Genomic DNA, 27,287 nt, shown 5'->3' on the forward strand with positions numbered 1-27,287 from the left:
AAGACAATTCCCCAAAAACAATGTCAGAATTACAGTTGTTTTTCACAATTTCTCCCCGTTTGGATTTTTTCCCGTTTTACAGTCAACTGTGGTAGAATGAAGGCTGGGGGCCATACTAAATGGCAAGGCAGGTAAGGTGTGGCCCCTGGGCATCAAGTTATGAACCCGTGCTATAGACCACCAGGGAAGCAATTACTAATCTACCCATCTACCCTAGACCACCAGCGAAGAAATTACTAATCTACTTATCTACCCTAGACCACCAGGGAAGCAATTACTAATCTACTTAACTACCCTAGACCACCAGGGAAGCAATTACTAATCTACCAATCTACCCTAGACCACCAGGGAAGCAATTACTAATCTACTTATCTACCCTAGACCACCAGGGAAGCAATTACTAATCTACCCATCTACCGTAGACCACCAGGGAAGCAATTACTAATCTACCCATCTACCCTAGACCACCAGGGAAGCAATTACTAATCTACCCATCTACCGTAGACCACGGGGAAAGCAATTACTAATCCACCCTAGACCACCAGGGAGGCAATTACTAATCTACCCATCTACACTAGACCACCACGGAAGCAATTACTAATCTACCCATCTACCCTAGACCCCCAGGGAAGCAATTACCAATTTACCCATCTACCCTAGACCCCCAGGGAAGCAATTACTAATCTACCCATCTACCGTAGACCACGGGGAAGCAATTACTAATCTACCCATCTACCCTAGACCACCAGGGAAGCAATTACTAATCTACCCATCTACCGTAGACCACGGGGAAAACAATTACTAATCCACCCTAGACCACCAGGGAAGCAATTACTAATCTACCCATCTACCCTAGACCACCAGGGAAGCAATTACTAATGTACCCATATACCCTAGACCACCAGGGAAGCAATTACTAATCCACCCATCTACCCTATACCACTGGGGAATCAATCATCTACTCTTTACCAAGTAATCCATTACAAACCCACTCTCTTAACATAGACCACCAGGGAATCAATGACGAATGTGCCCATCTACCCTAGACCATTCTTTCTATAACCCCCCACCCTAGACCATCATGTAAGCACTTTCCATTGCACACCACCACCAGAGAATCATTTACTGACTCATTCTTCTACCCTAGGCCACAAGGGATTTCATTACTAACCCTCTCTTTTACCCTGAAGCTACTGGGGGAATTAATTACTCATGGTTTCTATTACTCACGGCCACCAAGGAATCTTAACTGATCATCGGTTAGCATATGAAAAGCAGCCTGGGACGGGGGACAGTGATCTGAACGCACATGTTCTCCTTAAATATTTACATGTTGGGTTTTATTAAGGCTACTTTCACACTAGCGTCGGAATCTCCCCGTCGCAATGCGTCGGGGAGAGATTCCGACGCTAGCGTTTAACGCACTGAACAACGGAGGCAGCGGATGCATTTCTCCAGCGCATCCGCTGCCCCATTGTGAGGTGCGGGGAGGTGGGGGCGGAATTCCGGACGCGCATGCGCGGTCGGAAAAAGCGGTCCGTCAGGAGCAAAAAACGTTACATGTAGCGTTTTTTGCTCCCGACGGTCCACAGAAGCACGACGCATCCGTCGCACGACGGATGCGACGTGTGGCAATCCGTCGCAATGCGTCGTCAATACAAGTCTATGGGGAAAAACGCATATTGCAAGCACTTTTGCAGGATGCGTTTTTTCTGCAAAACGACGCATTGTGGCGGATTGCAGTTAACGCTAGTGTGAAAGTAGCCTAAGACTTTTTTGTCTCCCTTTACTTGAATAGGGCGCCACCATGCGAGACTGACACTTCCCGTTGGGTGCAAGAACGTGCAATCATCCTCAGGGTTGGAAGAACGGAAGGGGTCTAAGTGGTCGGACCCCCATTAGTGACCATTCTATGGAACGTTTAGGTGCTACGCTGTGATGAAAACCCTTTCATCTCCTCTAGATCGCCTCTTGTGGACGGCGGCTGAACGTTACCTTCATGTACGGTTATACCACAGTTATCACACTGGATGATCTCATCCGCATCTTCACTATTATCCCCCAGACACACGCAGCATATTAAGATGTGATCCATCTTCTGCGAACACCATTTGTCACTCTTCTCCAGGATCAGAGAATCCTGTTAAAAAAAAATTCAGCAAAAAGAACTTAGAATCACACTAGAAGGACAGACTTTGTGCATATTCTTCATTTACCCACTGTGCCGACAATTCCCAGGTTCCCCTGCCGATCTCTTTACTTTCTGCTCCACCTTGGAGGACATACTACCACTGTGTCCCTGATTGGCTGAGAGAGTCACACGTTTGTCCAGATCCAGACAGAGACCGGTGGGGAAACCCAGCGTTGGACTGAGAGCAGCAAACAATTGGTGAACAGATAATTATTGAAATTAATATTTTACAAAAATTTGGTAAAATTTTATGTATCCTGGAGACATGTTCTCCTGATCGGTTAGGGTCCTCAAGGTTGCCTGTGACCTTATGAGGGGCCCTTGACTTTAAGAAGTACAGATGTAGTAGCCACCACCATGACTTAACGCGGTGCGCTGAGGCCACCATGTTGGCGGCTGCTACATTAGTATTTCGGGCAAATCTTGAACGATGTGCCATAAATTATTATTATGGAAACAAAGCCTTCAAGTGTTGATTTTTGGAGTATAGAAGGCCCCATTCAACGTTTTCTTTTTTTTTTTGTCTTGCTGTCGTTTTTTTGCATAAAATTCTTCAAAACGTTGCGTAAATTAAAAAACAAATAATAAAATTACCTCTGACCTTCTTCGCGCCGTTTTAGAGCAAAAAAAAAGTCACATGATCAATTAAAACGTTACATGCGACTCTTACATTTGCACAAAAAAAAGAAAAAATCACTCCCAAGGGTGGACTGGAGTAATATTTGGGTCAAAAACGTTGCAACTTTTTAAGTAATCAATCACCCTCAAATATCTGGATTATAAAAACCAAGACCACAATGGAGAGAAAAAAAAAAAACACCAAAAAGAAAATACGACTTCAAAATAGGCGCAGGTTAATAAAATAGAAAAATTTGACGAAAAACAGGAAAAACTAGACAAGAAAAAAAAAAAAATCGGGGCAAATGAAATAATGAATCGGACGCCAAGTGCTTAGTGATCTAACGACGGACTATGAGAAATGCAGGTGGCGATACAAGAGGAGCACGTCTTCGCGGCTGCTCACACCACAAGTTTTTCACATCTTGATGAACCTGTCAGGACACTTTATAAATTACCTCATTACTTTTGCTTTGAGACAATGTCAAGCTGTCATTCGTCAGCTCCTCATCGTCGCCGCTGTTCCTACTGGGAATCTTGACTTTTTTCTTCTTCCCTTCGTCGTCGCTTGAATTGCAGCTGTCGTCTTTGTTGCCGGTTTTGTGATTTGATTCTTCTTCGCTGCCATCCTCCTCTTCTTCGTCGTCTTCCCCATCGCTGCCCTCCCCGGTAGCAGATTTTCCTTTCCCTTTACTGCCTGTGGGTCTCCAATCATTGTCATCTTCGCTGTCATAGTCGTCCATGGCGTTTAATTGTTCGATGGTGACGAAGTCCAGCATTGGACGGTTCCTTCGGAGATTCCATTTCTTGGGTTCGCTCGCTTGGTCGTCGGCCGTGACGTCGACCTCGGAGGTTCTCTCCTTCTTCTTCGGCGGTTTGTCGGTCTCGTCTTTCTTCACCTCGTCTTTACCGGGCTGCTCATCAGCAGCTTTCTCTTCGTTTTGCCTGAAGTCTGTACCCGCTTCTTCTCCTTCGGGTTCTATATTTCTTTCTTCGTTATCAGGAACAACTGTCGCCATATCGTCTGCTTTTAGGCTGTCTTCTGAGTCGCTGCCAGAACTTTCACCACTGTCTTTTGACCCATCATCACTACCGGCGACACTTCCCTCCGAATCTGTAAAGAAAACACATACACGATGTCCGACAAGTAGAGGACAGCCCCATCTGATGCTCAAAATAGGCCAGCCTAAATACTTGATGTTTTGTAGTTCAAAAGCCTTGGTGGAAAATAAAGGTTAAAAAAAAAAAAAAGTGTAAAAAAGATAAAAGTCTAGTTGAACTAATTTGAAAAATGGGGACACTAATTTTGGAATTGCCGAGAAAACTACAGAAGGTAAAGGAAAAAAAAAAAATAAAACGTGAAGACCAACCCAATTACAAATGCTTCTCACTAAATTAAAATATCATCAAAAGTGAATTTATTTCAGTTCTTCAATACAAAAAGTGAATCTCCTATATTCTATAGAGTCATTACACACAGAGTGATCTATTTCACATGTTTATTTCTGTTAATGTTGATGATTATGGCTTGCAGCCAATGAAAACCCAAAAGTCATTATCACATGAAATTAGAATAATTAACAAAAAACACCTGTAAAGTGTCTTCCTAAGTGTTTATAAAGGTCCCTTAGTCTGTGTCAGTAGCTCCACAATCATGGGGAAGACTGCTGACCTGACAGATGTCCAGAAGGCGTCATTGACATACTCCACAAGGAGGGAAAGCCACAAAAGGTCATTGGTAAAGAAGCCGGCTGTTCACAGAGTGCTGTATCCAAGAATATTAATGGAAAGTGGAGTGGAAGGGAAACGTGCGGTAGAAAAAGGTGCACAAGCAACAGGGATAAGCATTGAAGGGATTGTTAAGAAAAGGCTATTCAATAATGTGGTGGAAATTCACAAGGAGCGGACTGCTGCTGGAGTCATTGCTTCACCACACACAGACGTATCCAGGACATGGGCTACAAGTGTCACATTCCTTGTGTCAGCCACTCATGACCAATAGACAACGCCAGAAACATCTTACCTGGGCCAAGGAGAAAAAGAACCGGACTGTTGTCAGTGGTCCAAGGTGTTGTGTTCAGATGAAAGCAAATTTTGCATTTCATTTGGAAATCAAGGTCCAGAGTCTGGAGAAAGAGTGGAGGACGACACAATCCAAGCTGCTAGAGGTCTGGTGTGAAGTCTCCACAATCAGTGATGGTTTGGGGAGCCGTGTCATCTGCTGTTGTAGGTCCACTGTGTCTTATCAAGATCAAAGTCAGCGTAGCCGTCTACTAGGACATTTTAGAGCTCTTCATGCTTCCCTCTGCCAACAAGCTTTTTGGAGATGGAAATGTCATTCTCCACCAGGACTTGGCCCCTGTCCACACCACCAAAAGTACCAACACCTGGTGTAAAAACAACAGTATCACTGGGCTTGATTGGCACCAAACTCTCCTGACCTTAACCCTATAGAGAATCTATGGAGTATTGTCAAGAGGAAGATGAGAGACACCAGACCCAACAATGCAGACAAGCTGAAGGCTGCTATCAAAGCAACCTGGGCTTCCATAACCCCTCAGCAGCGCCACAGGCTGATCGCCTCCATGCCACACCGCATTGATGCAGTAATTGATGCTAGAGGAGCCTCGACCAAGTATTGAGGGCATTTACTGAATACACATTTCAGTAGACCAACATTTCCGATTTTAAAACCATTTTTCAAGCTGGTGTTATAAAGTCTTCTAATTTACTAAGATAACGACTTCTAGGTTTTCATTGGCTGTAAGCCATAATCATCAACATTAACAGAAATAAACACGTGAAAAAGATCACTTTGTGTGTAATGACTCTATACATGAGATTCCCTTTTTGTATTGTAGAACTAAAATAAAGTAACTTTTTGATGATATTCTAATTTAAGCACTTGTATGTCAGTGGCCAACCCAACTATAGACAAGTTGACTAGACGAGCCTTTAACTTGGAAACGGCCTTTAATACTGGACAATTTTTAACAGCGGTCGAAAAGTAGAGTAACTCCTTCTGTGGGGGGAAAAGAAATTATGTTAAGAGGGCAAGGAAGTTTCCATAGATTATTAAAGGGCTCTAGGATCTATGCTGAGGTCCACAGTCCTGTACTTTTGTGGATATTTAGATCTTCCAAGGCGCCACAATGATGGGAAAGCACCAAAGCATGCTGGACAACAAAGCACAGCAGGTAACACATCTCAGGTCAATGTTATTGTTAGGCACAATTTACAGCTTAGGCAAGAAATGATAGCCCGGGTATAAACAGTGTCAGCATTGCCACAGTCGAGGCTTGACAAAGTTACGAGCCCTAGGAGAGGGGTAAATGCCCCTCTAACTGGCTGACTTACACCAAACAAATCGCAAAAGTTGGCCTTTAAAAATCACAAAATTTTGCAAATATCAGAAAATCTTCAAAATACGAGTCGTCACCAAACATCGTCATGTACAGATTTTAGAAAAAAAAAACATTTTTTGGGGAAAAATACCTGAGGCATCTCCAACTTTAAAATCACTGTCATCTGAGCTATCATAATCCAATGCTTCAAGAAGGGAGGTTGCCAAAGGCTTCACTTGTCGTCTTTTCGAACTCCGGTCCACTGTAACGAAAATTTGTTTTTGGAATTTTTTTTTTCTTTTTTGCTTTATGGGTTAAAATTTGTGGCATCCAATAATTTTTTTTTTAATTCACTGAATTATTTACAAATGAGGACACCACCATTATTGCCCAACGGCCATCATAGCGATCTATCGGTTTCTCTATGCTGACACTTCATTTTAAGGGCTATCACCCCCCGGGATTCCAAAAATGACATATAACAAAGCAGCATTAACAGAGCATTAACCCCACCCCATTGTCCTCCCTCTCCCCCACAAAAAATCCCAAATCGAAGTCCTTGAGATGTCCTCTTCTGTCAAGTCGTTAAAACATTTTATTCATCCACTTTGGCATAGGACTCATGGCGACAACCAGTATGGCCGTCGTTACCCAGCTATCCTTTGACTCCTGGCTTGTGCTTCTAGTTTAAAGGGGACGTTTCATAAGGACCACACTTTTATGATACAAAACCTACTAGGATCGTCTTCTGAGAAGAAGTCCAGCGATCAGTTGTGATCGCCAGAGGAAGCTGAGCCGGCCATACATTTCCCCTGCATTGGCCACTACAGGGGAAAATTAGTATTACATGGAGGTCACTCTCATAAGGCCAAAAAGGGGGACATTTATTTTTTTTTTTAAAATAGGTCCTTAGTGGAGGACTCCCCTCTATGCCGTAAAATGTTTGGTAACACAATCTGGAAACTTTGTGTTTGCTGGCCATTTCCACCGCCCTCGTTGCCTTCTATGAACTGAAATACAGTGGGGCAAAAAAGTATTTAGTCAGTCAGCAATAGTGCAAGTTCCACCACTTAAAAAGATGAGAGGCGTCTGTAATTTACATCATAGGTAGACCTCAACTATGGGAGACAAACTGAGAAAAAAAAATCCAGAAAATCACATTGTCTGTTTTTTTAACATTTTATTTGCATATTATGGTGGAAAATAAGTATTTGGTCAGAAACAAAATTTCATCTCAATACTTTGTAATATATCCTTTGTTGGCAATGACAGAGGTCAAACGTTTTCTGTAAGTCTTCACAAGGTTGCCACACACTGTTGTTGGTATGTTGGCCCATTCCTCCATGCAGATCTCCTCTAGAGCAGTGATGTTTTTGGCTTTTCGCTTGGCAACACGGACTTTCAACTCCCTCCAAAAGTTTTCTATAGGGTTGAGATCTGGAGACTGGCTAGGCCACTCCAGGACCTTGAAATGCTTCTTACGAAGCCACTCCTTCGTTGCCCTGGTGGTGTGCTTTGGATCATTGTCATGTTGAAAGACCCAGCCACGTTTCATCTTCAATGCCCTTGCTGATGGAAGGAGGTTTGCACTCAAAATCTCACGATACATGGCCCCATTCATTCTTTCATGTACCCAGATCAGTCGTCCTGGCCCCTTTGCAGAGAAATAGCCCCAAAGCATGATGTTTCCACCACCATGCTTTACAGTAGGTATGGTGTTTGATGGATGCAACTCAGTATTCTTTTTCCTCCAAACACGACAAGTTGTGTTTCTACCAAACAGTTCCAGTTTGGTTTCATCAGACCATAGGACATTCTCCCAAAACTCCTCTGGATCATCCAAATGCTCTCTAGCAAACTTCAGGCGGGCCCGGACATGTACTGGCTTAAGCAGTGGGACACGTCTGGCACTGCAGGATCTGAGTCCATGGTGGCGTAGTGTGTTACTTATGGTAGGCCTTGTTACATTGGTCCCAGCTCTCTGCAGTTCATTCACTAGGTCCCCCCGCGTGGTTCTGGGATTTTTGCTCACCGTTCTTGTGATCATTCTGACCCCACGGGGTGGGATTTTGCGTGGAGCCCCAGATCGAGGGAGATTATCAGTGGTCTTGTATGTCTTCCATTTTCTAATTATTGCTCCCACTGTTGATTTCTTCACTCCAAGCTGGTTGGCTATTGCAGATTCAGTCTTCCCAGCCTGGTGCAGGGCTACAATTTTGTTTCTGGTGTCCTTTGACAGCTCTTTGGTCTTCACCATAGTGGAGTTTGGAGTCAGACTGTTTGAGGGTGTGCACAGGTGTCTTTTATACTGATAACAAGTTTAAACAGGTGCCATTACTATAGGTAATGAGTGGAGGAAAGAGGAGACTCTTAAAGAAGAAGTTACAGGTCTGTGAGAGCCAGAAATCTTGATTGTTTGTTTCTGACCAAATACTTATTTTCCACCATGATATGCAAATAAAATGTTAAAAAAACAGACAATGTGATTTTCTGGATTTTTTTTTCTCAGTTTGCCTCCCATAGTTGAGGTCTACCTATGATGTAAATTACAGACGCCTCTCATCTTTTTAAGTGGTGGAACTTGCACTATTGCTGACTGACTAAATACTTTTTTGCCCCACTGTATCTAGAAGGGTTTTGGATGCATCCGATAACATTGCAGATATGACCAACTAAAAACCCCCAATGGAGACCGGGCTGGGACTACAAGGTCCTCAAGTTATTTTGCTTACATTTTTCGGTGTTCAAAATGGATCATGGATGACTGAACACCCAAAAAGTCAACTAGACCTTCCCAATGATATTGGTTTTCCTTCGCTCCTTCTCCTAAGTCATTCCCGCTTCTTCCTTCACTTTTTGACATCACAATGAGTCATCCTAACTAGTTAGTTAAGAGGGGTTTAAAAAAAAAAAAAGAGGAGTTCTACAGAACAGCAAAAAATGGTCATTGAAGGACTGGAGCAGCTTTCCACCCGTTGAAGAGATGGGTGCAAATTGTGGCACAACCATGTGGCACTGTCCACATTGGAATCTTATTCAGAGGCCCAATATCAAAGAAACAACTGAAGGAACCTTGGCTAAAGATGACAATTCAAGGACTCACTTCCTTTGGATTTTCCCCAATTTTTTTTTTTAGGTGGGTGGAGTACATGCTCTTAAGGCTGCATCATATGTATTACATTTACTGTCTTCATGTTAAAGTTCTCTCCATGCGAAGCGGCAAAGTCCGTTATGCAAATTATCACATTTATAATAGATGAATCTGCAAAAAAAAAAGGTTATTATATTAATGCAAACAATAGATGAGTGATGGAAGGTAAGAACCGAAAGCTTTTGGTTTGTGGTACAAACACTAAATGCAGAGCGGTGCGGTGTGTTCCGGCTGCAGGATGAATGGTATCACAGTCGTTCTATTCCGTCACTTTTGGCAGACGAGATGTTTCAGTGTCTCATACGTTAAATTTAGCTGGGGGGTTCAGGTGACTTTTTAAAATAAACAGTCCAGAGTCTGTACATGTGGATTAAAACTACTATTACATGACTTGTACCCGGAACTTATCACCAGCTTTCTCCTCTGCAGGCTCCCTGTAAGTTATAGTCGCCTCTGAGCTAGTGGATTGGAACCAGCTGCTATGATGTCTCCCATCCCCAGCGCAAGCATGAGATTCCTCCTCTCCTGCCTTCATGTAGCACAAGCTCAGAAACTGCATGGAGGATGTTTTGTAACGGTGTAACTGAGAATCCAGCACTGGAGAGGTCACTGAGAATCCAGCACTGGAGGGGTCACTGAGAATCCAGCACTGGAGGGGTCACTGAGAATCCAGCACTGGAGGGGTCACTGAGAATCCAGCACTGGAGGGGTCACTGAGAATCCAGCACTGGAGGGGTCACTGAGAATCCAGCACTGGAGGTGTAACTGTGAATCCAGCACTGGAGGGGTCACTGAGAATCCAGCACTGGAGGGGTCACTGAGAATCCAGCACTGGAGGGGTCACTGAGAATCCAGCACTGGAGGGGTCACTGAGAATCCAGCACTGGAGGGGTCACTGAGAATCCAGCACTGGAGGTATAACTGAGAATCCAGCACTGGAGGGGTCACTGAGAATCCAGCACTGGAGGGGTCACTGAGAATCCAGCACTGGAGGTGTAACTGAGAATCCAGCACTGGAGGTGTAACTGAGAATCCAGCACTGGAGGGGTCACTGAGAATCCAGCACTGGAGGGGTCACTGAGAATCCAGCACTGGAGGTGTAACTGAGAATCCAGCACTGGAGGGGTCACTGAGAATCCAGCACTGGAGGGGTCACTGAGAATCCAGCACTGGAGGTGTAACTGAGAATCCAGCACTGGAGGGGTCACTGAGAATCCAGCACTGGAGAGGTCACTGAGAATCCAGCACTGGAGGAGTCACTGAGAATCCAGCACTAGAGGGGTCACTGAGAATCCAGCACTGGAGGGGGTCACTGAGAATCCAGCACTAGAGGGGTCACTGAGAATCCAGCACTGGAGGGGTCACTGAGAATCCAGCACTGGAGGTGTAACTGTGAATCCAGCACTGGAGGTGTAACTGAGAATCCAGCACTGGAGGCAAAGGAGAAAAGGTGAAAACACTTTCTATTAAGCGTTTGTCTCTTTCACTCCCCGCCCCCATTCCTTTCTCCAGACTTCAATAGGCAGCTGTAACCTGGATCCCTCAGTAAGCTGGCAGTCTGGCTTAATGGGAATCTGTCACCCTAAAAATTGTATAAGACATAAGGCCACCGGCATCAGGGGCTTATCTACAGCATTCTGCGGCAGGAAGACAAGAAGAGGACGTCATCGCATGGCGATAGGAGGCGCCGAACCTGGACTGTGACGCCCATTGGACCCGGACCGCCCCTGGGTGAGTATAATATACCGTAACTTGTTTTTCTTACCTTTCAGGTTACATCGGGGGCTTATCTACAGCATTACAGATTGCATTCCAGAATGCTGGAGATAAGCCCCTGATGCCGGTGGCTTATCTCATATACGATTTTTGGGGGTGACAGATTCCCTTTAATTTGAGCACGTTGTATAATGTTTAAACTTGGCTTGAAGGCTACATACACCTTCACACACTCTTTTACATTCATTTTCTTTCTAAATAAAAAGTTAAACTTCCTGAATAGTTTTACTTAAAATCTACTATATAATTGTCTAAAGGTCACTTCCGTCTGTATTTCTGTCACGGATATTCATTGGTCGCGGCCTGTCTGCCATGGAAATCCAAGTAGCTGATTGGTCGTGGCAAAACAGCCACGACCAATCAGCGACGGGTACAGTTCGACGGAAAAATGGCCGCTCCTTACTCCCAGCAGTCAGTGTCCCCGGCGCCCGCTCCATACTCCCCTCCAGTCACCGCTCACACAGGGTTAATGCCGGCGGTAACGGACCACGTTATGTCGCGGGTAACGCACTCCTTTACCGCTGCTATTAACCCTGTGTGTCCCCAACTTTTTACTATTGATGCTGCCTGTGCGGCATCAATAGAGAAAAGATATAGTGTTAAAAATAATTAAAAAAAAAAAATCATTATATACTCACCTTCCGCTGCCTTTCGCGCTCCTGGCGACGCTCTGGTAACCACTCCATGCAAGCGGCAGGTTCCGGTGGCAAGGATGGTATGCGACAAGGACCTGCGATGACATCACGGTCATGTGACCGCGACCTCATCACAGGTCCTGCGTGCCTACGCGAGAAGGACCTGCCATGACGTCACGGTCATGTCACCGCGACATCATCACGGGTTCTGCGCTACCAACCCTGGGACCGGAAGCTGCCGAGTGCACCGTACACAGGAGACATGACTACAAGGGGCCCTCGGAAGGTGAGTATGTTTATTTTTTAACCTGTGACTTACGTGGCTGGGCAATATACTACGTGGCTGGGCAATATACTACGTGACAGGGCAATATACTACGTGACAGGGCAATATACTACGTAACTGGGCAATATACTACGTGGCTGGGCAATATACTACGTGGCTGGGCAATATACTACGTGGCTGGGCAATATACTACGTGGCTGGGCAATATACTACGTGGGCTGTGCAATATACTACGTGGGCTGTGCAATATACTACGTGGGCTGTGCAATATACTACGTGGGCTGTGCAATATACTACGTGGGCTGTGCAATAGACTACGTGGCTGGGCAATATACTACGTGGCTGGGCAATATACTACGTGGCTGGGCAATATACTACGTGGGCTGTGCAATATACTACGTGGGCTGTGCAATATACTACGTGGCTGGGCAATATACTACGTGACTGGGCAATATACCTCCCCCTGATATAGATTTTCTTCCCCGTATGGTGGTGATAGAAGAAATCACCTTTAATTAAATTGTCACAACAGGCACACCCCAGGCAGGGAAAATTTCCCATCTTGGGCAATATACTACGTGACTGGGCAATATACTACGTGACTGGGCAATATACTACGTGACTGGGCAATATACTACGTGACTGGGCAATATACTACGTAGCTGGGCAATATACTACGTAGCTGGGCAATATACTACGTGGCTGGGCAATATACTACGTAGCTGGGCAATATACTACGTGGCTGGGCAATATACTACGTGACTGGGCAATATACTACGTGACTGGGCAATATACTACGTGACTGGGCAATATACTATGTGACTGGGCAATATACTATGTGGCTGGGCAATATACTACGTGGCTGGGCAATATACTACGTGACTGGGCAATATACTACGTGACTGGGCAATATACTACGTAGCTGGGCAATATACTACGTGGCTGGGCAATATACTACGTGACTGGGCAATATACTACGTGACTGGGCAATATACTACGTGACTGGGCAATATACTACGTGACTGGGCAATATACTACGTGACTGGGCAATATACTATGTGACTGGGCAATATACTAAGTGGCTGGGCAATATACTACGTGACTGGGCAATATACTACGTGACTGGGCAATATACTACGTAGCTGGGCAATATACTACGTGGCTGGGCAATATACTACGTGACTGGGCAATATACTACGTGACTGGGCAATATACTACGTGACTGGGCAATATACTATGTGACTGGGCAATATACTATGTGGCTGGGCAATATACTACGTGGCTGGGCAATATACTACGTGACTGGGCAATATACTACGTGACTGGGCAATATACTACGTAGCTGGGCAATATACTACGTGGCTGGGCAATATACTACGTGACTGGGCAATATACTACGTGACTGGGCAATATACTACGTGACTGGGCAATATACTACGTGACTGGGCAATATACTACGTGACTGGGCAATATACTATGTGACTGGGCAATATACTAAGTGGCTGGGCAATATACTACGTGACTGGGCAATATACTACGTGACTGGGCAATATACTACGTAGCTGGGCAATATACTACGTGGCTGGGCAATATACTACGTGACTGGGCAATATACTACGTGACTGGGCAATATACTACGTGACTGGGCAATATACTACGTGGCTGGGCAATATACTATGTGGCTGGGCAATATACTACGTGACTGGGCAATATACTACGTGGACATGCATATTCTAGAATACCCGATGCGTTAGAATCGGGCCACAATCTAGTACACATATATTTATTAGTGATGAGCGAGTTTACTCGGTGCTCGGGTTTTCCCGAGGATGCTCGGGTGGTTTCCGAGTATTTGTGAGTGCTCGGAGATTTAGTTTTCATTACAAGGAATCATCACTGACAATTTTTTGTTTATTTTTGAGCCCCAATGAGCAGAAAGAAGCAGCCTGACTGTGTGGTCGGCAATGTCTGGACAGTGTGAGGGTCTCCTGACCGGTTACGGTCGGGTCAGGACGTTGTGGCTCGACCTCGGATGGTGAATGTCTGACGCGATACTCCGTCCTTTACCTTCGTCTGATAATTCCATAACCCAGACTTGATCTCTGGTGATAAAAAATCTTTTTACTTACGGTCTTAAAAAATAAAATGCTTTCTTCCTTCATGGAAGCCGATGGGGACAGTATGGCATTATAGGCTAAGCCGAGCTCCGATCCCGGGTACAGGCGCTACAGTGTCCGGAGCTGCTGATCAGAGGGGGCTGCAGCGTGTAGGACCCTCATGGAAGCCGATGGGGACAGTATGGCATTATAGGCTAAGCCGAGCTACGATCCCGGGTACAGGCGCTACAGTGTCCGGAGCTGCTGATCAGAGGGGGCTGCGGCGTGTAGGACCCTCATGGATGCCGATGGGGACAGTATGGCATTATAGGCTAAGCCGAGCTACGATCCCGCGTACAGGCGCTACAGTGTCCGGAGCTGCTGATCAGAGGGGGCTGAGGCGTGTAGGACCCTCATGGAAGCCGATGGGGACAGTATGGCATTATAGGCTAAGCCGAGCTACGATCCCGGGTACAGGCGCTACAGTGTCCGGAGCTGCTGATCAGAGGGGGCTGCGGCGTGTAGGACCCTCATGGATGCCGATGGGGACAGTATGGCATTATAGGCTAAGCCGAGCTACGATCCCGCGTACAGGCGCTACAGTGTCCGGAGCTGCTGATCAGAGGGGGCTGCGGCGTGTAGGACCCTCATGGAAGCCGATGGGGACAGTATGGCATTATAGGCTAAGCCGAGCTACGATCCTGGGTACAGGCGCTACAGTGTCCGGAGCTGCTGATCAGAGGGGGCTGCAGCGTGTAGGACCCTCATGGAAGCCGATGGGGACAGTATGGCATTATAGGCTAAGCCGAGCTCCGATCCTGGGTACAGGCGCTACAGTGTCCGGAGCTGCTGATCAGAGGGGGCTGCGGCGTGTAGGACCCTCATGGAAGCCGATGGGGACAGTATGGCATTATAGGCTAAGCCGAGCTCCGATCCTGGGTACAGGCGCTACAGTGTCCGGAGCTGCTGATCAGAGGGGGCTGCGGCGTGTAGGACCCTCATGGAAGCCGATGGGGACAGTATGGCATTATAGGCTAAGCCGAGCTACGATCCCGGGTACAGGCGCTACAGTGTCCGGAGCTGCTGATCAGAGCGGGCTGCGGCGTGTAGGACCCTCATGGAAGCCGATGGGGACAGTATGGCATTATAGGCTAAGCCGAGCTCCGATCCTGGGTACAGGCGCTACAGTGTCCGGAGCTGCTGATCAGAGGGGGCTGCAGCGTGTAGGACCCTCATGGAAGCCGATGGGGACAGTATGGCATTATAGGCTAAGCCGAGCTCCGATCCTGGGTACAGGCGCTACAGTGTCCGGAGCTGCTGATCAGAGGGGGCTGCGGCGTGTAGGACCCTCATGGAAGCCGATGGGGACAGTATGGCATTATAGGCTAAGCCGAGCTCCGATCCTGGGTACAGGCGCTACAGTGTCCGGAGCTGCTGATCAGAGGGGGCTGCAGAGTGTAGGACCCTCATGGAAGCCGATGGGGACAGTATGGCATTATAGGCTAAGCCGAGCTCCGATCCTGGGTACAGGCGCTACAGTGTTCGGAGCTGCTGATCAGAGGGGGCTGCAGAGTGTAGGACCCTCATGGAAGCCGATGGGGACAGTATGGCATTATAGGCTAAGCCGAGCTCCGATCCTGGGTACAGGCGCTACAGTGTCCGGAGCTGCTGATCAGAGGGGGCTGCAGAGTGTAGGACCCTCATGGAAGCCGATGGGGACAGTATGGCATTATAGGCTAAGCCGAGCTCCGATCCTGGGTACAGGCGCTACAGTGTCTGGAGCTGCTGATCAGAGGGGGCTGCAGCGTGTAGGACCCTCATGGAAGCCGATGGGGACAGTATGGCATTATAGGCTAAGCCGAGCTCCGATCCTGGGTACAGGCGCTACAGTGTCCGGAGCTGCTGATCAGAGGGGGCTGCGGCGTGTAGGACCCTCATGGAAGCCGATGGGGACAGTATGGCATTATAGGCTAAGCCGAGCTCCGATCCTGGGTACAGGCGCTACAGTGTCCGGAGCTGCTGATCAGAGGGGGCTGCAGAGTGTAGGACCCTCATGGAAGCCGATGGGGACAGTATGGCATTATAGGCTAAGCCGAGCTCCGATCCTGGGTACAGGCGCTACAGTGTTCGGAGCTGCTGATCAGAGGGGGCTGCAGAGTGTAGGACCCTCATGGAAGCCGATGGGGACAGTATGGCATTATAGGCTAAGCCGAGCTCCGATCCTGGGTACAGGCGCTACAGTGTCCGGAGCTGCTGATCAGAGGGGGCTGCAGAGTGTAGGACCCTCATGGAAGCCGATGGGGACAGTATGGCATTATAGGCTAAGCCGAGCTCCGATCCTGGGTACAGGCGCTACAGTGTCTGGAGCTGCTGATCAGAGGGGGCTGCAGCGTGTAGGAGTCTCACGTATCTGATATTCATGACCCATCTTAAAGAAGGGTCCTCAATTCCATAGCGGTGGACAACCCCTTTAATAAACATGGCCTAGAGCTAGTTACTGTTAGTGAAGAGGAATATTCTTGCTTCTATCCAGACTGAGAAGCTGCACAGAACGGACACTTCTCGCCGATTCTGCTACAAATGTTCCCAGTCCTGATACAACGAGGCTCGTCCTGTCCGTAGGGGTCGCACGTCATATTCCACAGAATCACGTGTAATATCTGTCTGAACTCACATCTGTCACAGCACCAGCCCCCGCTCACGTACTACAAGCCCCAGACATGTAGGCGCCATCATTTACAAGTCCTGAACCGGCAGACGCCATATTTATCAGTCTAGATAAAAAAAGCAAATAATATCCCTGTCATACACATCACAGGCATCTAATCCATAGATCACACCACAGTCATATACCCCTACAGACAGAACATACATCTATCCCATATCATACATATATCACACATCCATCCCATACATCATAACATCCAGGCTCGGACTGGCCGATCGGAGAACAGGTGAATCCCCCGGTAGGCTGCACACCCTCCTACATGAGTAGTGGCGGGCACAATACACCTGATTTACTGTGAACAAAGGCGACATCTCATCATTCATGTAAAACTACCCGGTGTATTACTACATGGAGGCAGAGGGATGTGTGATGGAGGGGGATGTCATGTAGCTGAACAGCGGCTCCAGAGGCAATGGCACTGGTGGGCCCTTGGGGCGTCAATCCAACACTATCATACACCCCATATCCTACACACAGTATACACGTATCACACAGCCCATATACTACACATATCATACATATATGATGTGTGTAGGATATAAAGTACATGATGTGTGTAATATAGAGGGCGTATATACTGTGTGATACATGTAAACTGTGTGTAGGATATGGGGTGTTGTGGTTAATTTTAACATTGAGAGATACAATATCAAAAATAAAATCCAGAAAATCATAGTATAAATTCTATAAATTTATTTACATTTTGCAGTAAAAAATAAGTATGTAATATTATGTTTTGGCGGTGTTTCTCTGCTAAGGGCACAGGACTACTGCACCGCATCAATGGGTGGAGCCAGGTTTGGTAAAATCCTGAGCGACAACCTCCTTCCCTCCGCCAGGACATTAAAAATGGGTCGTGGCTGGGTCTTCCAGCAAGACAATGACCCAAAACATACAGCCAAGGCAACAAAGGAGTGGCTCAAACAGAAGCACATTAAGTTAATGGCGTGGCCTAGCCAGTCTCCAGACCTTAATCCCATAGATAACTTATGGAGTTGAAGCTCCGAGTTGCCCCAAAATCTGAATGATTTACAGATGATCTGCTAAGTGGAGCACGATTCCTCCTGACCTGTGCAGAAAACACATCGTCAACTACAAAAAAAAAGTCTGACTAGTTAACAATAACTGACATTGCAGATACACATCAATGTATACTCACAACGTATACCAATAACCACCACTGAGGGCTGCTCCCTTACATTAATTAATATGACAAAAGACAATGGAGCAAACTTGCTCTCAAATGCGAATCAAAAAAAAGTACGCACAAAGTTCTTACTCATGTGGGGAGAGACAACACAGAGGGTCAGTATCGCATGTAACGATAGCCCCGACGCGCGTTTCGGGTATTCAGGCTTCTTCGGGGGGTGATTGGCACCATATAGCATGGTGGGGCAGCAGCACTTGGATGCATACATATTTAATGCCAACCGCCCTGCATTTGGACACTTATATGAATATGATTGACTCCTAATGGAGCATAAAAATGCTAATTTGTTGATATTGTGTGCCGTTACTGGTCACATGGAGGGAAGCAGAGGGAGATGCTTGCAGCTACGTTTTCTCCCCTTTTTCTCATTTGTTCATATATAATGTGAATGTTGTCTATATGTTTATGAGTGGGCTATTTAATGAAATTTATACTTTTTATATAGATTGGTGTCACTATAATTCATTTGAGAGCAAGTTTGCTCCATTGTCTTTTGTAGGATTAAAAAAAAACTGACTGCTTTGATTGCCACCAAGTATTAAGTCTTGTTTGCCAGAGGGATCAAATACTTATTTCTCACTGCAAAATGCAAATAAATGAATATAATTTATACAATGATTTTTTTGGATTGTATTTTTGATATTCTATTTCTCAATGTTGATGTACAATAACAAATTGTATTGTGGTACCGTGTTAGCCAGAAAAATCGATGTGAATACTTTTCTTCCCAATGATGACAGAAGGATTCTAGGAGTGATACCTTTATTGGCGAACCAGAAAATAACATGTCTGCAGCTTTAGAGCAAAGGCTCCTTCTTCAGGCAGATTACAAAGAGATGAAAGCTGCAAAGATGTTATTTTCTGGTTCACCAATAAAGGTATCACTCCTAGAATCCTTCTGTCATTATTGGGCAGAAAAGTATTCACATCGATCTCTCAATGTTAAAATTAACCTACACTTAAAATTATAGACTGTTCGTGTCTTTGTCAGTGGGCAAACTTACAAAATCAGCAAAGGATCAAATACTTATTCCCCCCACTGTATATACCCCATAATGTACCCTTATAACATATATACCCCATATGCTACATGTATCACACATCATACATACCCGATATCCTACCCTTATCACACACCCAGTACACCAGACATAACACCTATCACACATCATCTATACATCCCATATCCTACATGTATCACACACACATCCTACCCGTAATAAATGTGTATAATATATAAATAAATATATATATATATATATATATACACACATATATATATATACATACACAGTACAGACTTAAAGTTTGGACGCGCCTTCTCATGTAAAGGTTTTTCTGTATTTTCAGGACTATGAAAATTGTACATTCACACTGAAGGCATCAAAACTATGAATTAACACATGTGGAATTATATACTTAACAAAAAAGTGTGAAACAACTGAAAATATGTCTTATATTCTCGGTTCTTCAAAGTAGCCACCTTTTGCTTTGATGACTGCTTTGCACACTCTTGGCATTCTCTTGATGAGCTTCAAGAGGTAGTCACTGGGAATGGTCTTCCATCAATCTTGAAGGAGTTCCCAGAGATGCTTAGCACTTGTTGGCCCTTTTGCCTTCACTCTGCGGTCCAGCTCACCCCAAACCATCTTGATTGGGTTCAGGTCTGGTGACTGTGGAGGCCAGGTCATCTGGGGTAGCACCCCATCACTCTCCTTCTTGGTCAAATAGCCCTTACACAGCCTGGATATGTGTTTGGGGTCATTGTCCTGTTGAAAAATAAATGATGGTCCAACTAAACGCAAACCGGATGGAATAGCATGCCGCTGCAAGATGCTGTGGTAGCCATGCTGGTTCAGTATGCCTTCAATTTTGAATAAATCCCCAACAGTGTCACCAGCAAATCTCCCCCACACCATCACACCTCCTCCTCCATGCTTCACGGTGGGAACCAGGCATGTAGAGTCCATCCGTTCACCTTTTCTGCGTCGCACAAAGACACGGTGGTTGGAACCAAAGATCTCAAATTTGGACTCATCAGACCAAAGCACAGATTTCCACTGGTCTAATGTCCATTCCTTGTGTTCTTTAGCCCAAACAAGTCTCTTCTGCTTGTTGCCTGTCCTCAGCAGTGGTTTCCTAGCAGCTATTTTACCATGAAGGCCTGCTGCACAAAGTCTCCTCTTAACAGTTGTAGAGATGTGTCTGCTGCTAGAACTCTGTGTGGCATTGACCTGGTCTCTAATCTGAGCTGCTGTTATCCTGCGATTTCTGAGGCTGGTGACTCTGATAAACTTATCCTCAGAAGCAGAGGTGACTCTTGGTCTTCCTTTCCTGGGGCGGTCCTCATGTGAGCCAGTTTCTTTGTAGCGCTTGATGGTTTTCGCCACTGCAATTGGGGTCACTTTCAAAGTTTTCCCAATTTTTCGGACTGACTGACCTTCATTTCTTAAAGTAATGATGATGGCCACTCGTTTTTCTTTACTCAGCTGCTTTTTTCTTGCCATAATACAAATTCTAACAGTCTATTCAGTATGACTATCAGTTGTGTATCCACCAGACTTCTGCTTAACACAACTGATGGTCCCAACCCCATTTATAAGGCAAGAAATTCCACTTATTAAACCTGACAGGGCACACCTGTGAAGTGAAAACCATTCCCGCTGACTACCTCTTGAAGCTCATCAAGAGAATGCCAAGAGTGTGCAAAGCAGTCATCAAAGCAAAAGGTGGCTACTGTGAAGAACCTAGAATATAAGACATAATTTCAGTTGTTTCACACTTTTTTGTTAAGTATATAATTCCACATGTGTTAATTCATAGTTTTGATGCCTTCAGCGTGAATTTACAATTTTCATAGTCATGAAAATAAAGAAAAATCTTTAAATGAGAAGGTGTGTCCAAACGTTTGGTCTGTACTGTATATACCCCATGTCCTACACGTATCACACATCATACACACCCACCTCACCCCTATCACACATCATACACCCCCCCCTCACCCCTATCACACATCATGCACACACCCCGTACCCCTATCACACATCATACACACCTCCCGCACCCCTATCACACATCATACACACACCCCGCACCCCTATCACACATCATACACACCTCCCGCACCCCTATCACACATCATACACACCTCCCGTACCCCTATCACACATCATACACACCTCCCGCACCCCTATCACACATCATACACACACCCCGTACCCCTATCACACATCATACACACACCCCGTACCCCTATCACACATCATACACACCTCCCGCACCTCTATCACACATCATACACACACCCCGTACCCCTATCACACATCATACACACCCCGTACCCCTATCACACATCATACACACACCCCGCACCTCTATTACACATCATACACACCCCCCCACACATCATACACCCCCTGCACCCCTATCACACATCATACACACACCCCGCACCCCTATCACACATCATACACACCTCCCGCACCTCTATCACACATCATACACACACCCCGTACCCCTATCACACATCATACACACACCCCGCACCTCTATCACACATCATACACACCCCCCACACATCATACACCCCCTGCACCCCTATCACACATCATACACCCCCCCACACCCCTATCACACATCATACACCCCCCCCGCACCTCTATCACACATCATGCACACACCCCGTACCCCTATCACACATCATACACACCTCCCGCACCTCTATCACACATCATACACACACCCCCACACATCATACACCCCCCCGCACCCCTATCACACATCATACACCCCCCCACCCCTATCACACATCATACACCCCCCGCACCCCTATCACACATCATACACCCCCCCACCCCTATCACACATCATACACCCCCCGCACCCCTATCACACATCATACACCCCCCGCACCCCTATCACACATCATACACCCCCCCACCCCTATCACACATCATACACCCCCCCACACCCCTATCACACATCATACACCCCCCCACCCCTATCACACATCATACACCCCCTGCACCCCTATCACACATCATACACCCCCTGCACCCCTATCACACATCATACACCCCCTGCACCCCTATCACACATCATACACCCCCTGCACCCCTATCACACATCATACACCCCCTGCACCCCTATCACACATCATACACCCCCTGCACCCCTATCACACATCATACACCCCCTGCACCCCTATCACACATCATACACCCCCTGCACCCCTATCACACATCATACACCCCCTGCACCCCTATCACACATCATACACCCCCTGCACCCCTATCACACATCATACACCCCCCCACCCCTATCACACATCATACACCCCCCACACCCCTATCACACATCATACACCCCCCCACCCCTATCACACATCATACACCCCCTGCACCCCTATCACACATCATACACCCCCTGCACCCCTATCACACATCATACACCCCCTGCACCCCTATCACACATCATACACCCCCTGCACCCCTATCACACATCATACACCCCCTGCACCCCTATCACACATCATACACCCCCTGCACCCCTATCACACATCATACACCCCCTGCACCCCTATCACACATCATACACCCCCTGCACCCCTATCACACATCATACACCCCCTGCACCCCTATCACACATCATACACCCCCCCACCCCTATCACACATCATACACCCCCCCACACCCCTATCACACATCATACACCCCCCCACCCCTATCACACATCATACACCCCCCCACACCCCTATCACACATCATACACCCCCCCACCCCTATCACACATCATACACCCCCTGCACCCCTATCACACATCATACACCCCCTGCACCCCTATCACACATCATACACCCCCTGCACCCCTATCACACATCATACACCCCCTGCACCCCTATCACACATCATACACCCCCTGCACCCCTATCACACATCATACACCCCCTGCACCCCTATCACACATCATACACCCCCTGCACCCCTATCACACATCATACACCCCCTGCACCCCTATCACACATCATACACCCCCTGCACCCCTATCACACATCATACACCCCCTGCACCCCTATCACACATCATACACCCCCTGCACCCCTATCACACATCATACACCCCCTGCACCCCTATCACACATCATACACCCCCTGCACCCCTATCACACATCATACACCCCCTGCACCCCTATCACACATCATACACCCCCTGCACCCCTATCACACATCATACACCCCCCGCACCCCTATCACACATCATACACCCCCTGCACCCCTATCACACACCATACACCCCCTGCACCCCTATCACACATCATACACCCCCCGCACCCCTATCACACATCATACACCCCCCGCACCCCTATCACACATCATACACCCCCTGCACCCCTATCACACATCATACACCCCCTGCACCCCTATCACACATCATACACCCCCTGCACCCCTATCACACACCATACACCCCCTGCACCCCTATCACACACCATACACCCCCTGCACCCCTATCACACATCATACACCCCCTGCACCCCTATCACACATCATACACCCCCCGCACCCCTATCACACATCATACACCCCCCGCACCCCTATCACACACCATACACCCCCTGCACCCCTATCACACATCATACACCCCCCGCACCCCTATCACACATCATACACCCCCTGCACCCCTATCACACATCATACACCCCCTGCACCCCTATCACACACCATACACCCCCTGCACCCCTATCACACATCATACACCCCCCCACCCCTATCACACATCATACACCCCCCCACACCCCTATCACACATCATACACCCCCCCACCCCTATCACACATCATACACCCCCTGCACCCCTATCACACATCATACACCCCCCCACACCCCTATCACACATCATACACCCCCCCACCCCTATCACACATCATACACCCCCCCACACCCCTATCACACATCATACACCCCCCCACCCCTATCACACATCATACACCCCCTGCACCCCTATCACACATCATACACCCCCTGCACCCCTATCACACATCATACACCCCCTGCACCCCTATCACACATCATACACCCCCTGCACCCCTATCACACATCATACACCCCCTGCACCCCTATCACACATCATACACCCCCCGCACCCCTATCACACATCATACACCCCCCGCACCCCTATCACACATCATACACCCCCTGCACCCCTATCACACATCATACACCCCCTGCACCCCTATCACACACCATACACCCCCTGCACCCCTATCACACATCATACACCCCCTGCACCCCTATCACACATCATACACCCCCCGCACCCCTATCACACATCATACACCCCCTGCACCCCTATCACACACCATACACCCCCTGCACCCCTATCACACATCATACACCCCCCGCACCCCTATCACACATCATACACCCCCTGCACCCCTATCACACATCATAGTAACATAGTAACATAGTAACATAGTTAGTAAGGCCGAAAAAAGACATTTGTCCATCCAGTTCAGCCTATATTCCATCATAATAAATACCCAGATCTACGTCCTTCTACAGAACCTAATAATTGTATGATACAATATTGTTCTGCTCCAGGAAGACATCCAGGCCTCTCTTGAACCCCTCGACTGAGTTCGCCATCACCACCTCCTCAGGCAAGCAATTCCAGATTCTCACTGCCCTAACAGTAAAGAATCCTCTTCTATGTTGGTGGAAAAACCTTCTCTCCTCCAGACGCAAAGAATGCCCCCTTGTGCCCGTCACCTTCCTTGGTATAAACAGATCCTCAGCGAGATATTTGTATTGTCCCCTTATATACTTATACATGGTTATTAGATCGCCCCTCAGTCGTCTTTTTTCTAGACTAAATAATCCTAATTTCGCTAATCTATCTGGGTATTGTAGTTCTCCCATCCCCTTTATTAATTTTGTTGCCCTCCTTTGTACTCTCTCTAGTTCCATTATATCCTTCCTGAGCACCGGTGCCCAAAACTGGACACAGTACTCCATGTGCGGTCTAACTAGGGATTTGTACAGAGGCAGTATAATGCTCTCATCATGTGTATCCAGACCTCTTTTAATGCACCCCATGATCCTGTTTGCCTTGGCAGCTGCTGCCTGGCACTGGCTGCTCCAGGTAAGTTTATCATTAACTAGGATCCCCAAGTCCTTCTCCCTGTCAGATTTACCCAGTGGTTTCCCGTTCAGTGTGTAATGGTGATATTGATTCCCTCTTCCCATGTGTATAACCTTACATTTATCATTGTTAAACCTCATCTGCCACCTTTCAGCCCAAGTTTCCAACTTATCCAGATCCATCTGTAGCAGAATACTATCTTCTCTTGTATTAACTGCTTTACATAGTTTTGTATCATCTGCAAATATCGATATTTTACTGTGTAAACCTTCTACCAGATCATTAATGAATATGTTGAAGAGAACAGGTCCCAATACTGACCCCTGCGGTACCCCACTGGTCACAGCGACCCAGTTAGAGACTATACCATTTATAACCACCCTCTGCTTTCTATCACTAAGCCAGTTACTAACCCATTTACACACATTTTCCCCCAGACCAAGCATTCTCATTTTGTGTACCAACCTCTTGTGCGGCACGGTATCAAACGCTTTGGAAAAATCGAGATATACCACGTCCAATGACTCACCTTGGTCCAGTCTATAGCTTACCTCTTCATAAAAACTGATTAGATTGGTTTGACAGGAGCGATTTCTCATAAACCCATGCTGATATGGAGTTAAACAGTTATTCTCATTGAGATAATCCAGAATAACATCCCTCAGAAACCCTTCAAATATTTTACCAACAATAGAGGTTAGACTTACTGGCCTATAATTTCCAGGTTCACTTTTAGAGCCCTTTTTGAATATTGGCACCACATTTGCTATGCGCCAGTCCTGCGGAACAGACCCTGTCGCTATAGAGTCACTAAAAATAAGAAATAATGGTTTATCTATTACATTACTTAGTTCTCTTAGTACTCGTGGGTGTATGCCATCCGGACCCGGAGATTTATCTATTTTAATCTTATTTAGCCGGTTTCGCACCTCTTCTTGGGTTAGATTGGTGACCCTTAATATAGGGTTTTCATTGTTTCTTGGGATTTCACCTAGCATTTCATTTTCCACCGTGAATACCGTGGAGAAGAAGGTGTTTAATATGTTAGCTTTTTCCTCGTCATCTACAACCATTCTTTCCTCACTATTTTTTAAGGGGCCTACATTTTCAGTTTTTATTCTTTTACTATTGATATAGTTGAAGAACAGTTTGGGATTAGTTTTACTCTCCTTAGCAATGTGCTTCTCTGTTTCCTTTTTGGCAGCTTTAATTAGTTTTTTAGATAAAGTATTTTTCTCCCTATAGTTCATACACCCCCTGCACCCCTATCACACATCATACACCCCCCGCACCCCTATCACACATCATACACCCCCTGCACCCCTATCACACATCATACACCCCCTGCACCCCCATCATACCCCCCCACACACACATCATACACACCCCTGCACCCCTATCTCACACACACACACACACACACACACACACACACACACACACACACACACACACACACACACCGCTCTCTGCACATGTTCTCCCCACACAGGTGATGTTATGCGCAGCTGAGCCTGAGCGCTGATCACATGACCCGTCGGTGTCACGTCTGGTGCAGGTAGATGATACATGGGGTGACATGATGCGGCGGGGCTGCGCCCTCACATGCGGCGGGAGGTCACTCACTTGCACGGATGAACGGCACACTACTCAGGTAACAGCAGAACAAGCCGGGCACTCTCTCATACAAGGCACAATAGGGCCAAGCATCAACCGAGCCACTGCGCAGATGCGGCTCCTCCCCGCCAGACCATACGCCATGGAGCGTCACGTGAACAGACAGAGAGGGAACTCGCCAATCAAAAGGTCAGAATCGTGGCACGTGAGGCAGGGACGCTGCGCCGACGACGCCATCTTTATAGAGGGCAAACCATTTTAATTTTTAACCGGTGTGCCATCTTTAAAAAGGGCAAAGAGTGTGTTGTTTCTGTAGTACTCATTCAGTTGTCTTTTTTACCTATCAAGTTTCTACTTCATTTATTTCCTTTTCATTTTGTGAAAAGTGCTGAAATAGTTTCTCGCTGGCTAATTTTAAGAACCAATTGGACATGTTGAGTTTATGAAATCGCTACCCTGCGTTCGTGCCCAGGTGGAAGAACAATTCTAGTCACAAT

At 46.8% G+C, this 27,287-nt stretch overlaps 1 protein-coding gene across 11 annotated transcripts in view; it reads right to left on the reverse strand.

Moving 5' to 3' along the window:
• Positions 1–26,892, reverse strand: part of PHF14 (PHD finger protein 14) — a 263,915-nt gene extending 237,023 nt beyond the window's left edge. For all 11 annotated transcript variants that reach the window (XR_011313935.1, XR_011313933.1, XR_011313934.1 and 8 more), the window contains exons 1-4: positions 26,800–26,892; positions 6,305–6,415; positions 3,268–3,923; positions 1,996–2,140 (exon numbers count right to left, since the gene is read on the reverse strand). Coding sequence is in view for 8 of the 11 variants with exons in the window: in XM_069729337.1 (XP_069585438.1) it covers positions 1,996–2,140; positions 3,268–3,923; positions 6,305–6,415; position 26,800 (913 nt within the window). In the remaining 3 variants the exon portion in view is untranslated. The remainder of the gene's footprint in view (positions 1–1,995; positions 2,141–3,267; positions 3,924–6,304; positions 6,416–26,799) is intronic.
• Positions 26,893–27,287: the final 395 nt, after the last annotated feature.

The sequence above is a fragment of the Ranitomeya imitator genome, chromosome 6, assembly GCF_032444005.1.
Source record: "Ranitomeya imitator isolate aRanImi1 chromosome 6, aRanImi1.pri, whole genome shotgun sequence".
NCBI classification, from domain to species: domain Eukaryota; kingdom Metazoa; phylum Chordata; class Amphibia; order Anura; family Dendrobatidae; genus Ranitomeya; species Ranitomeya imitator.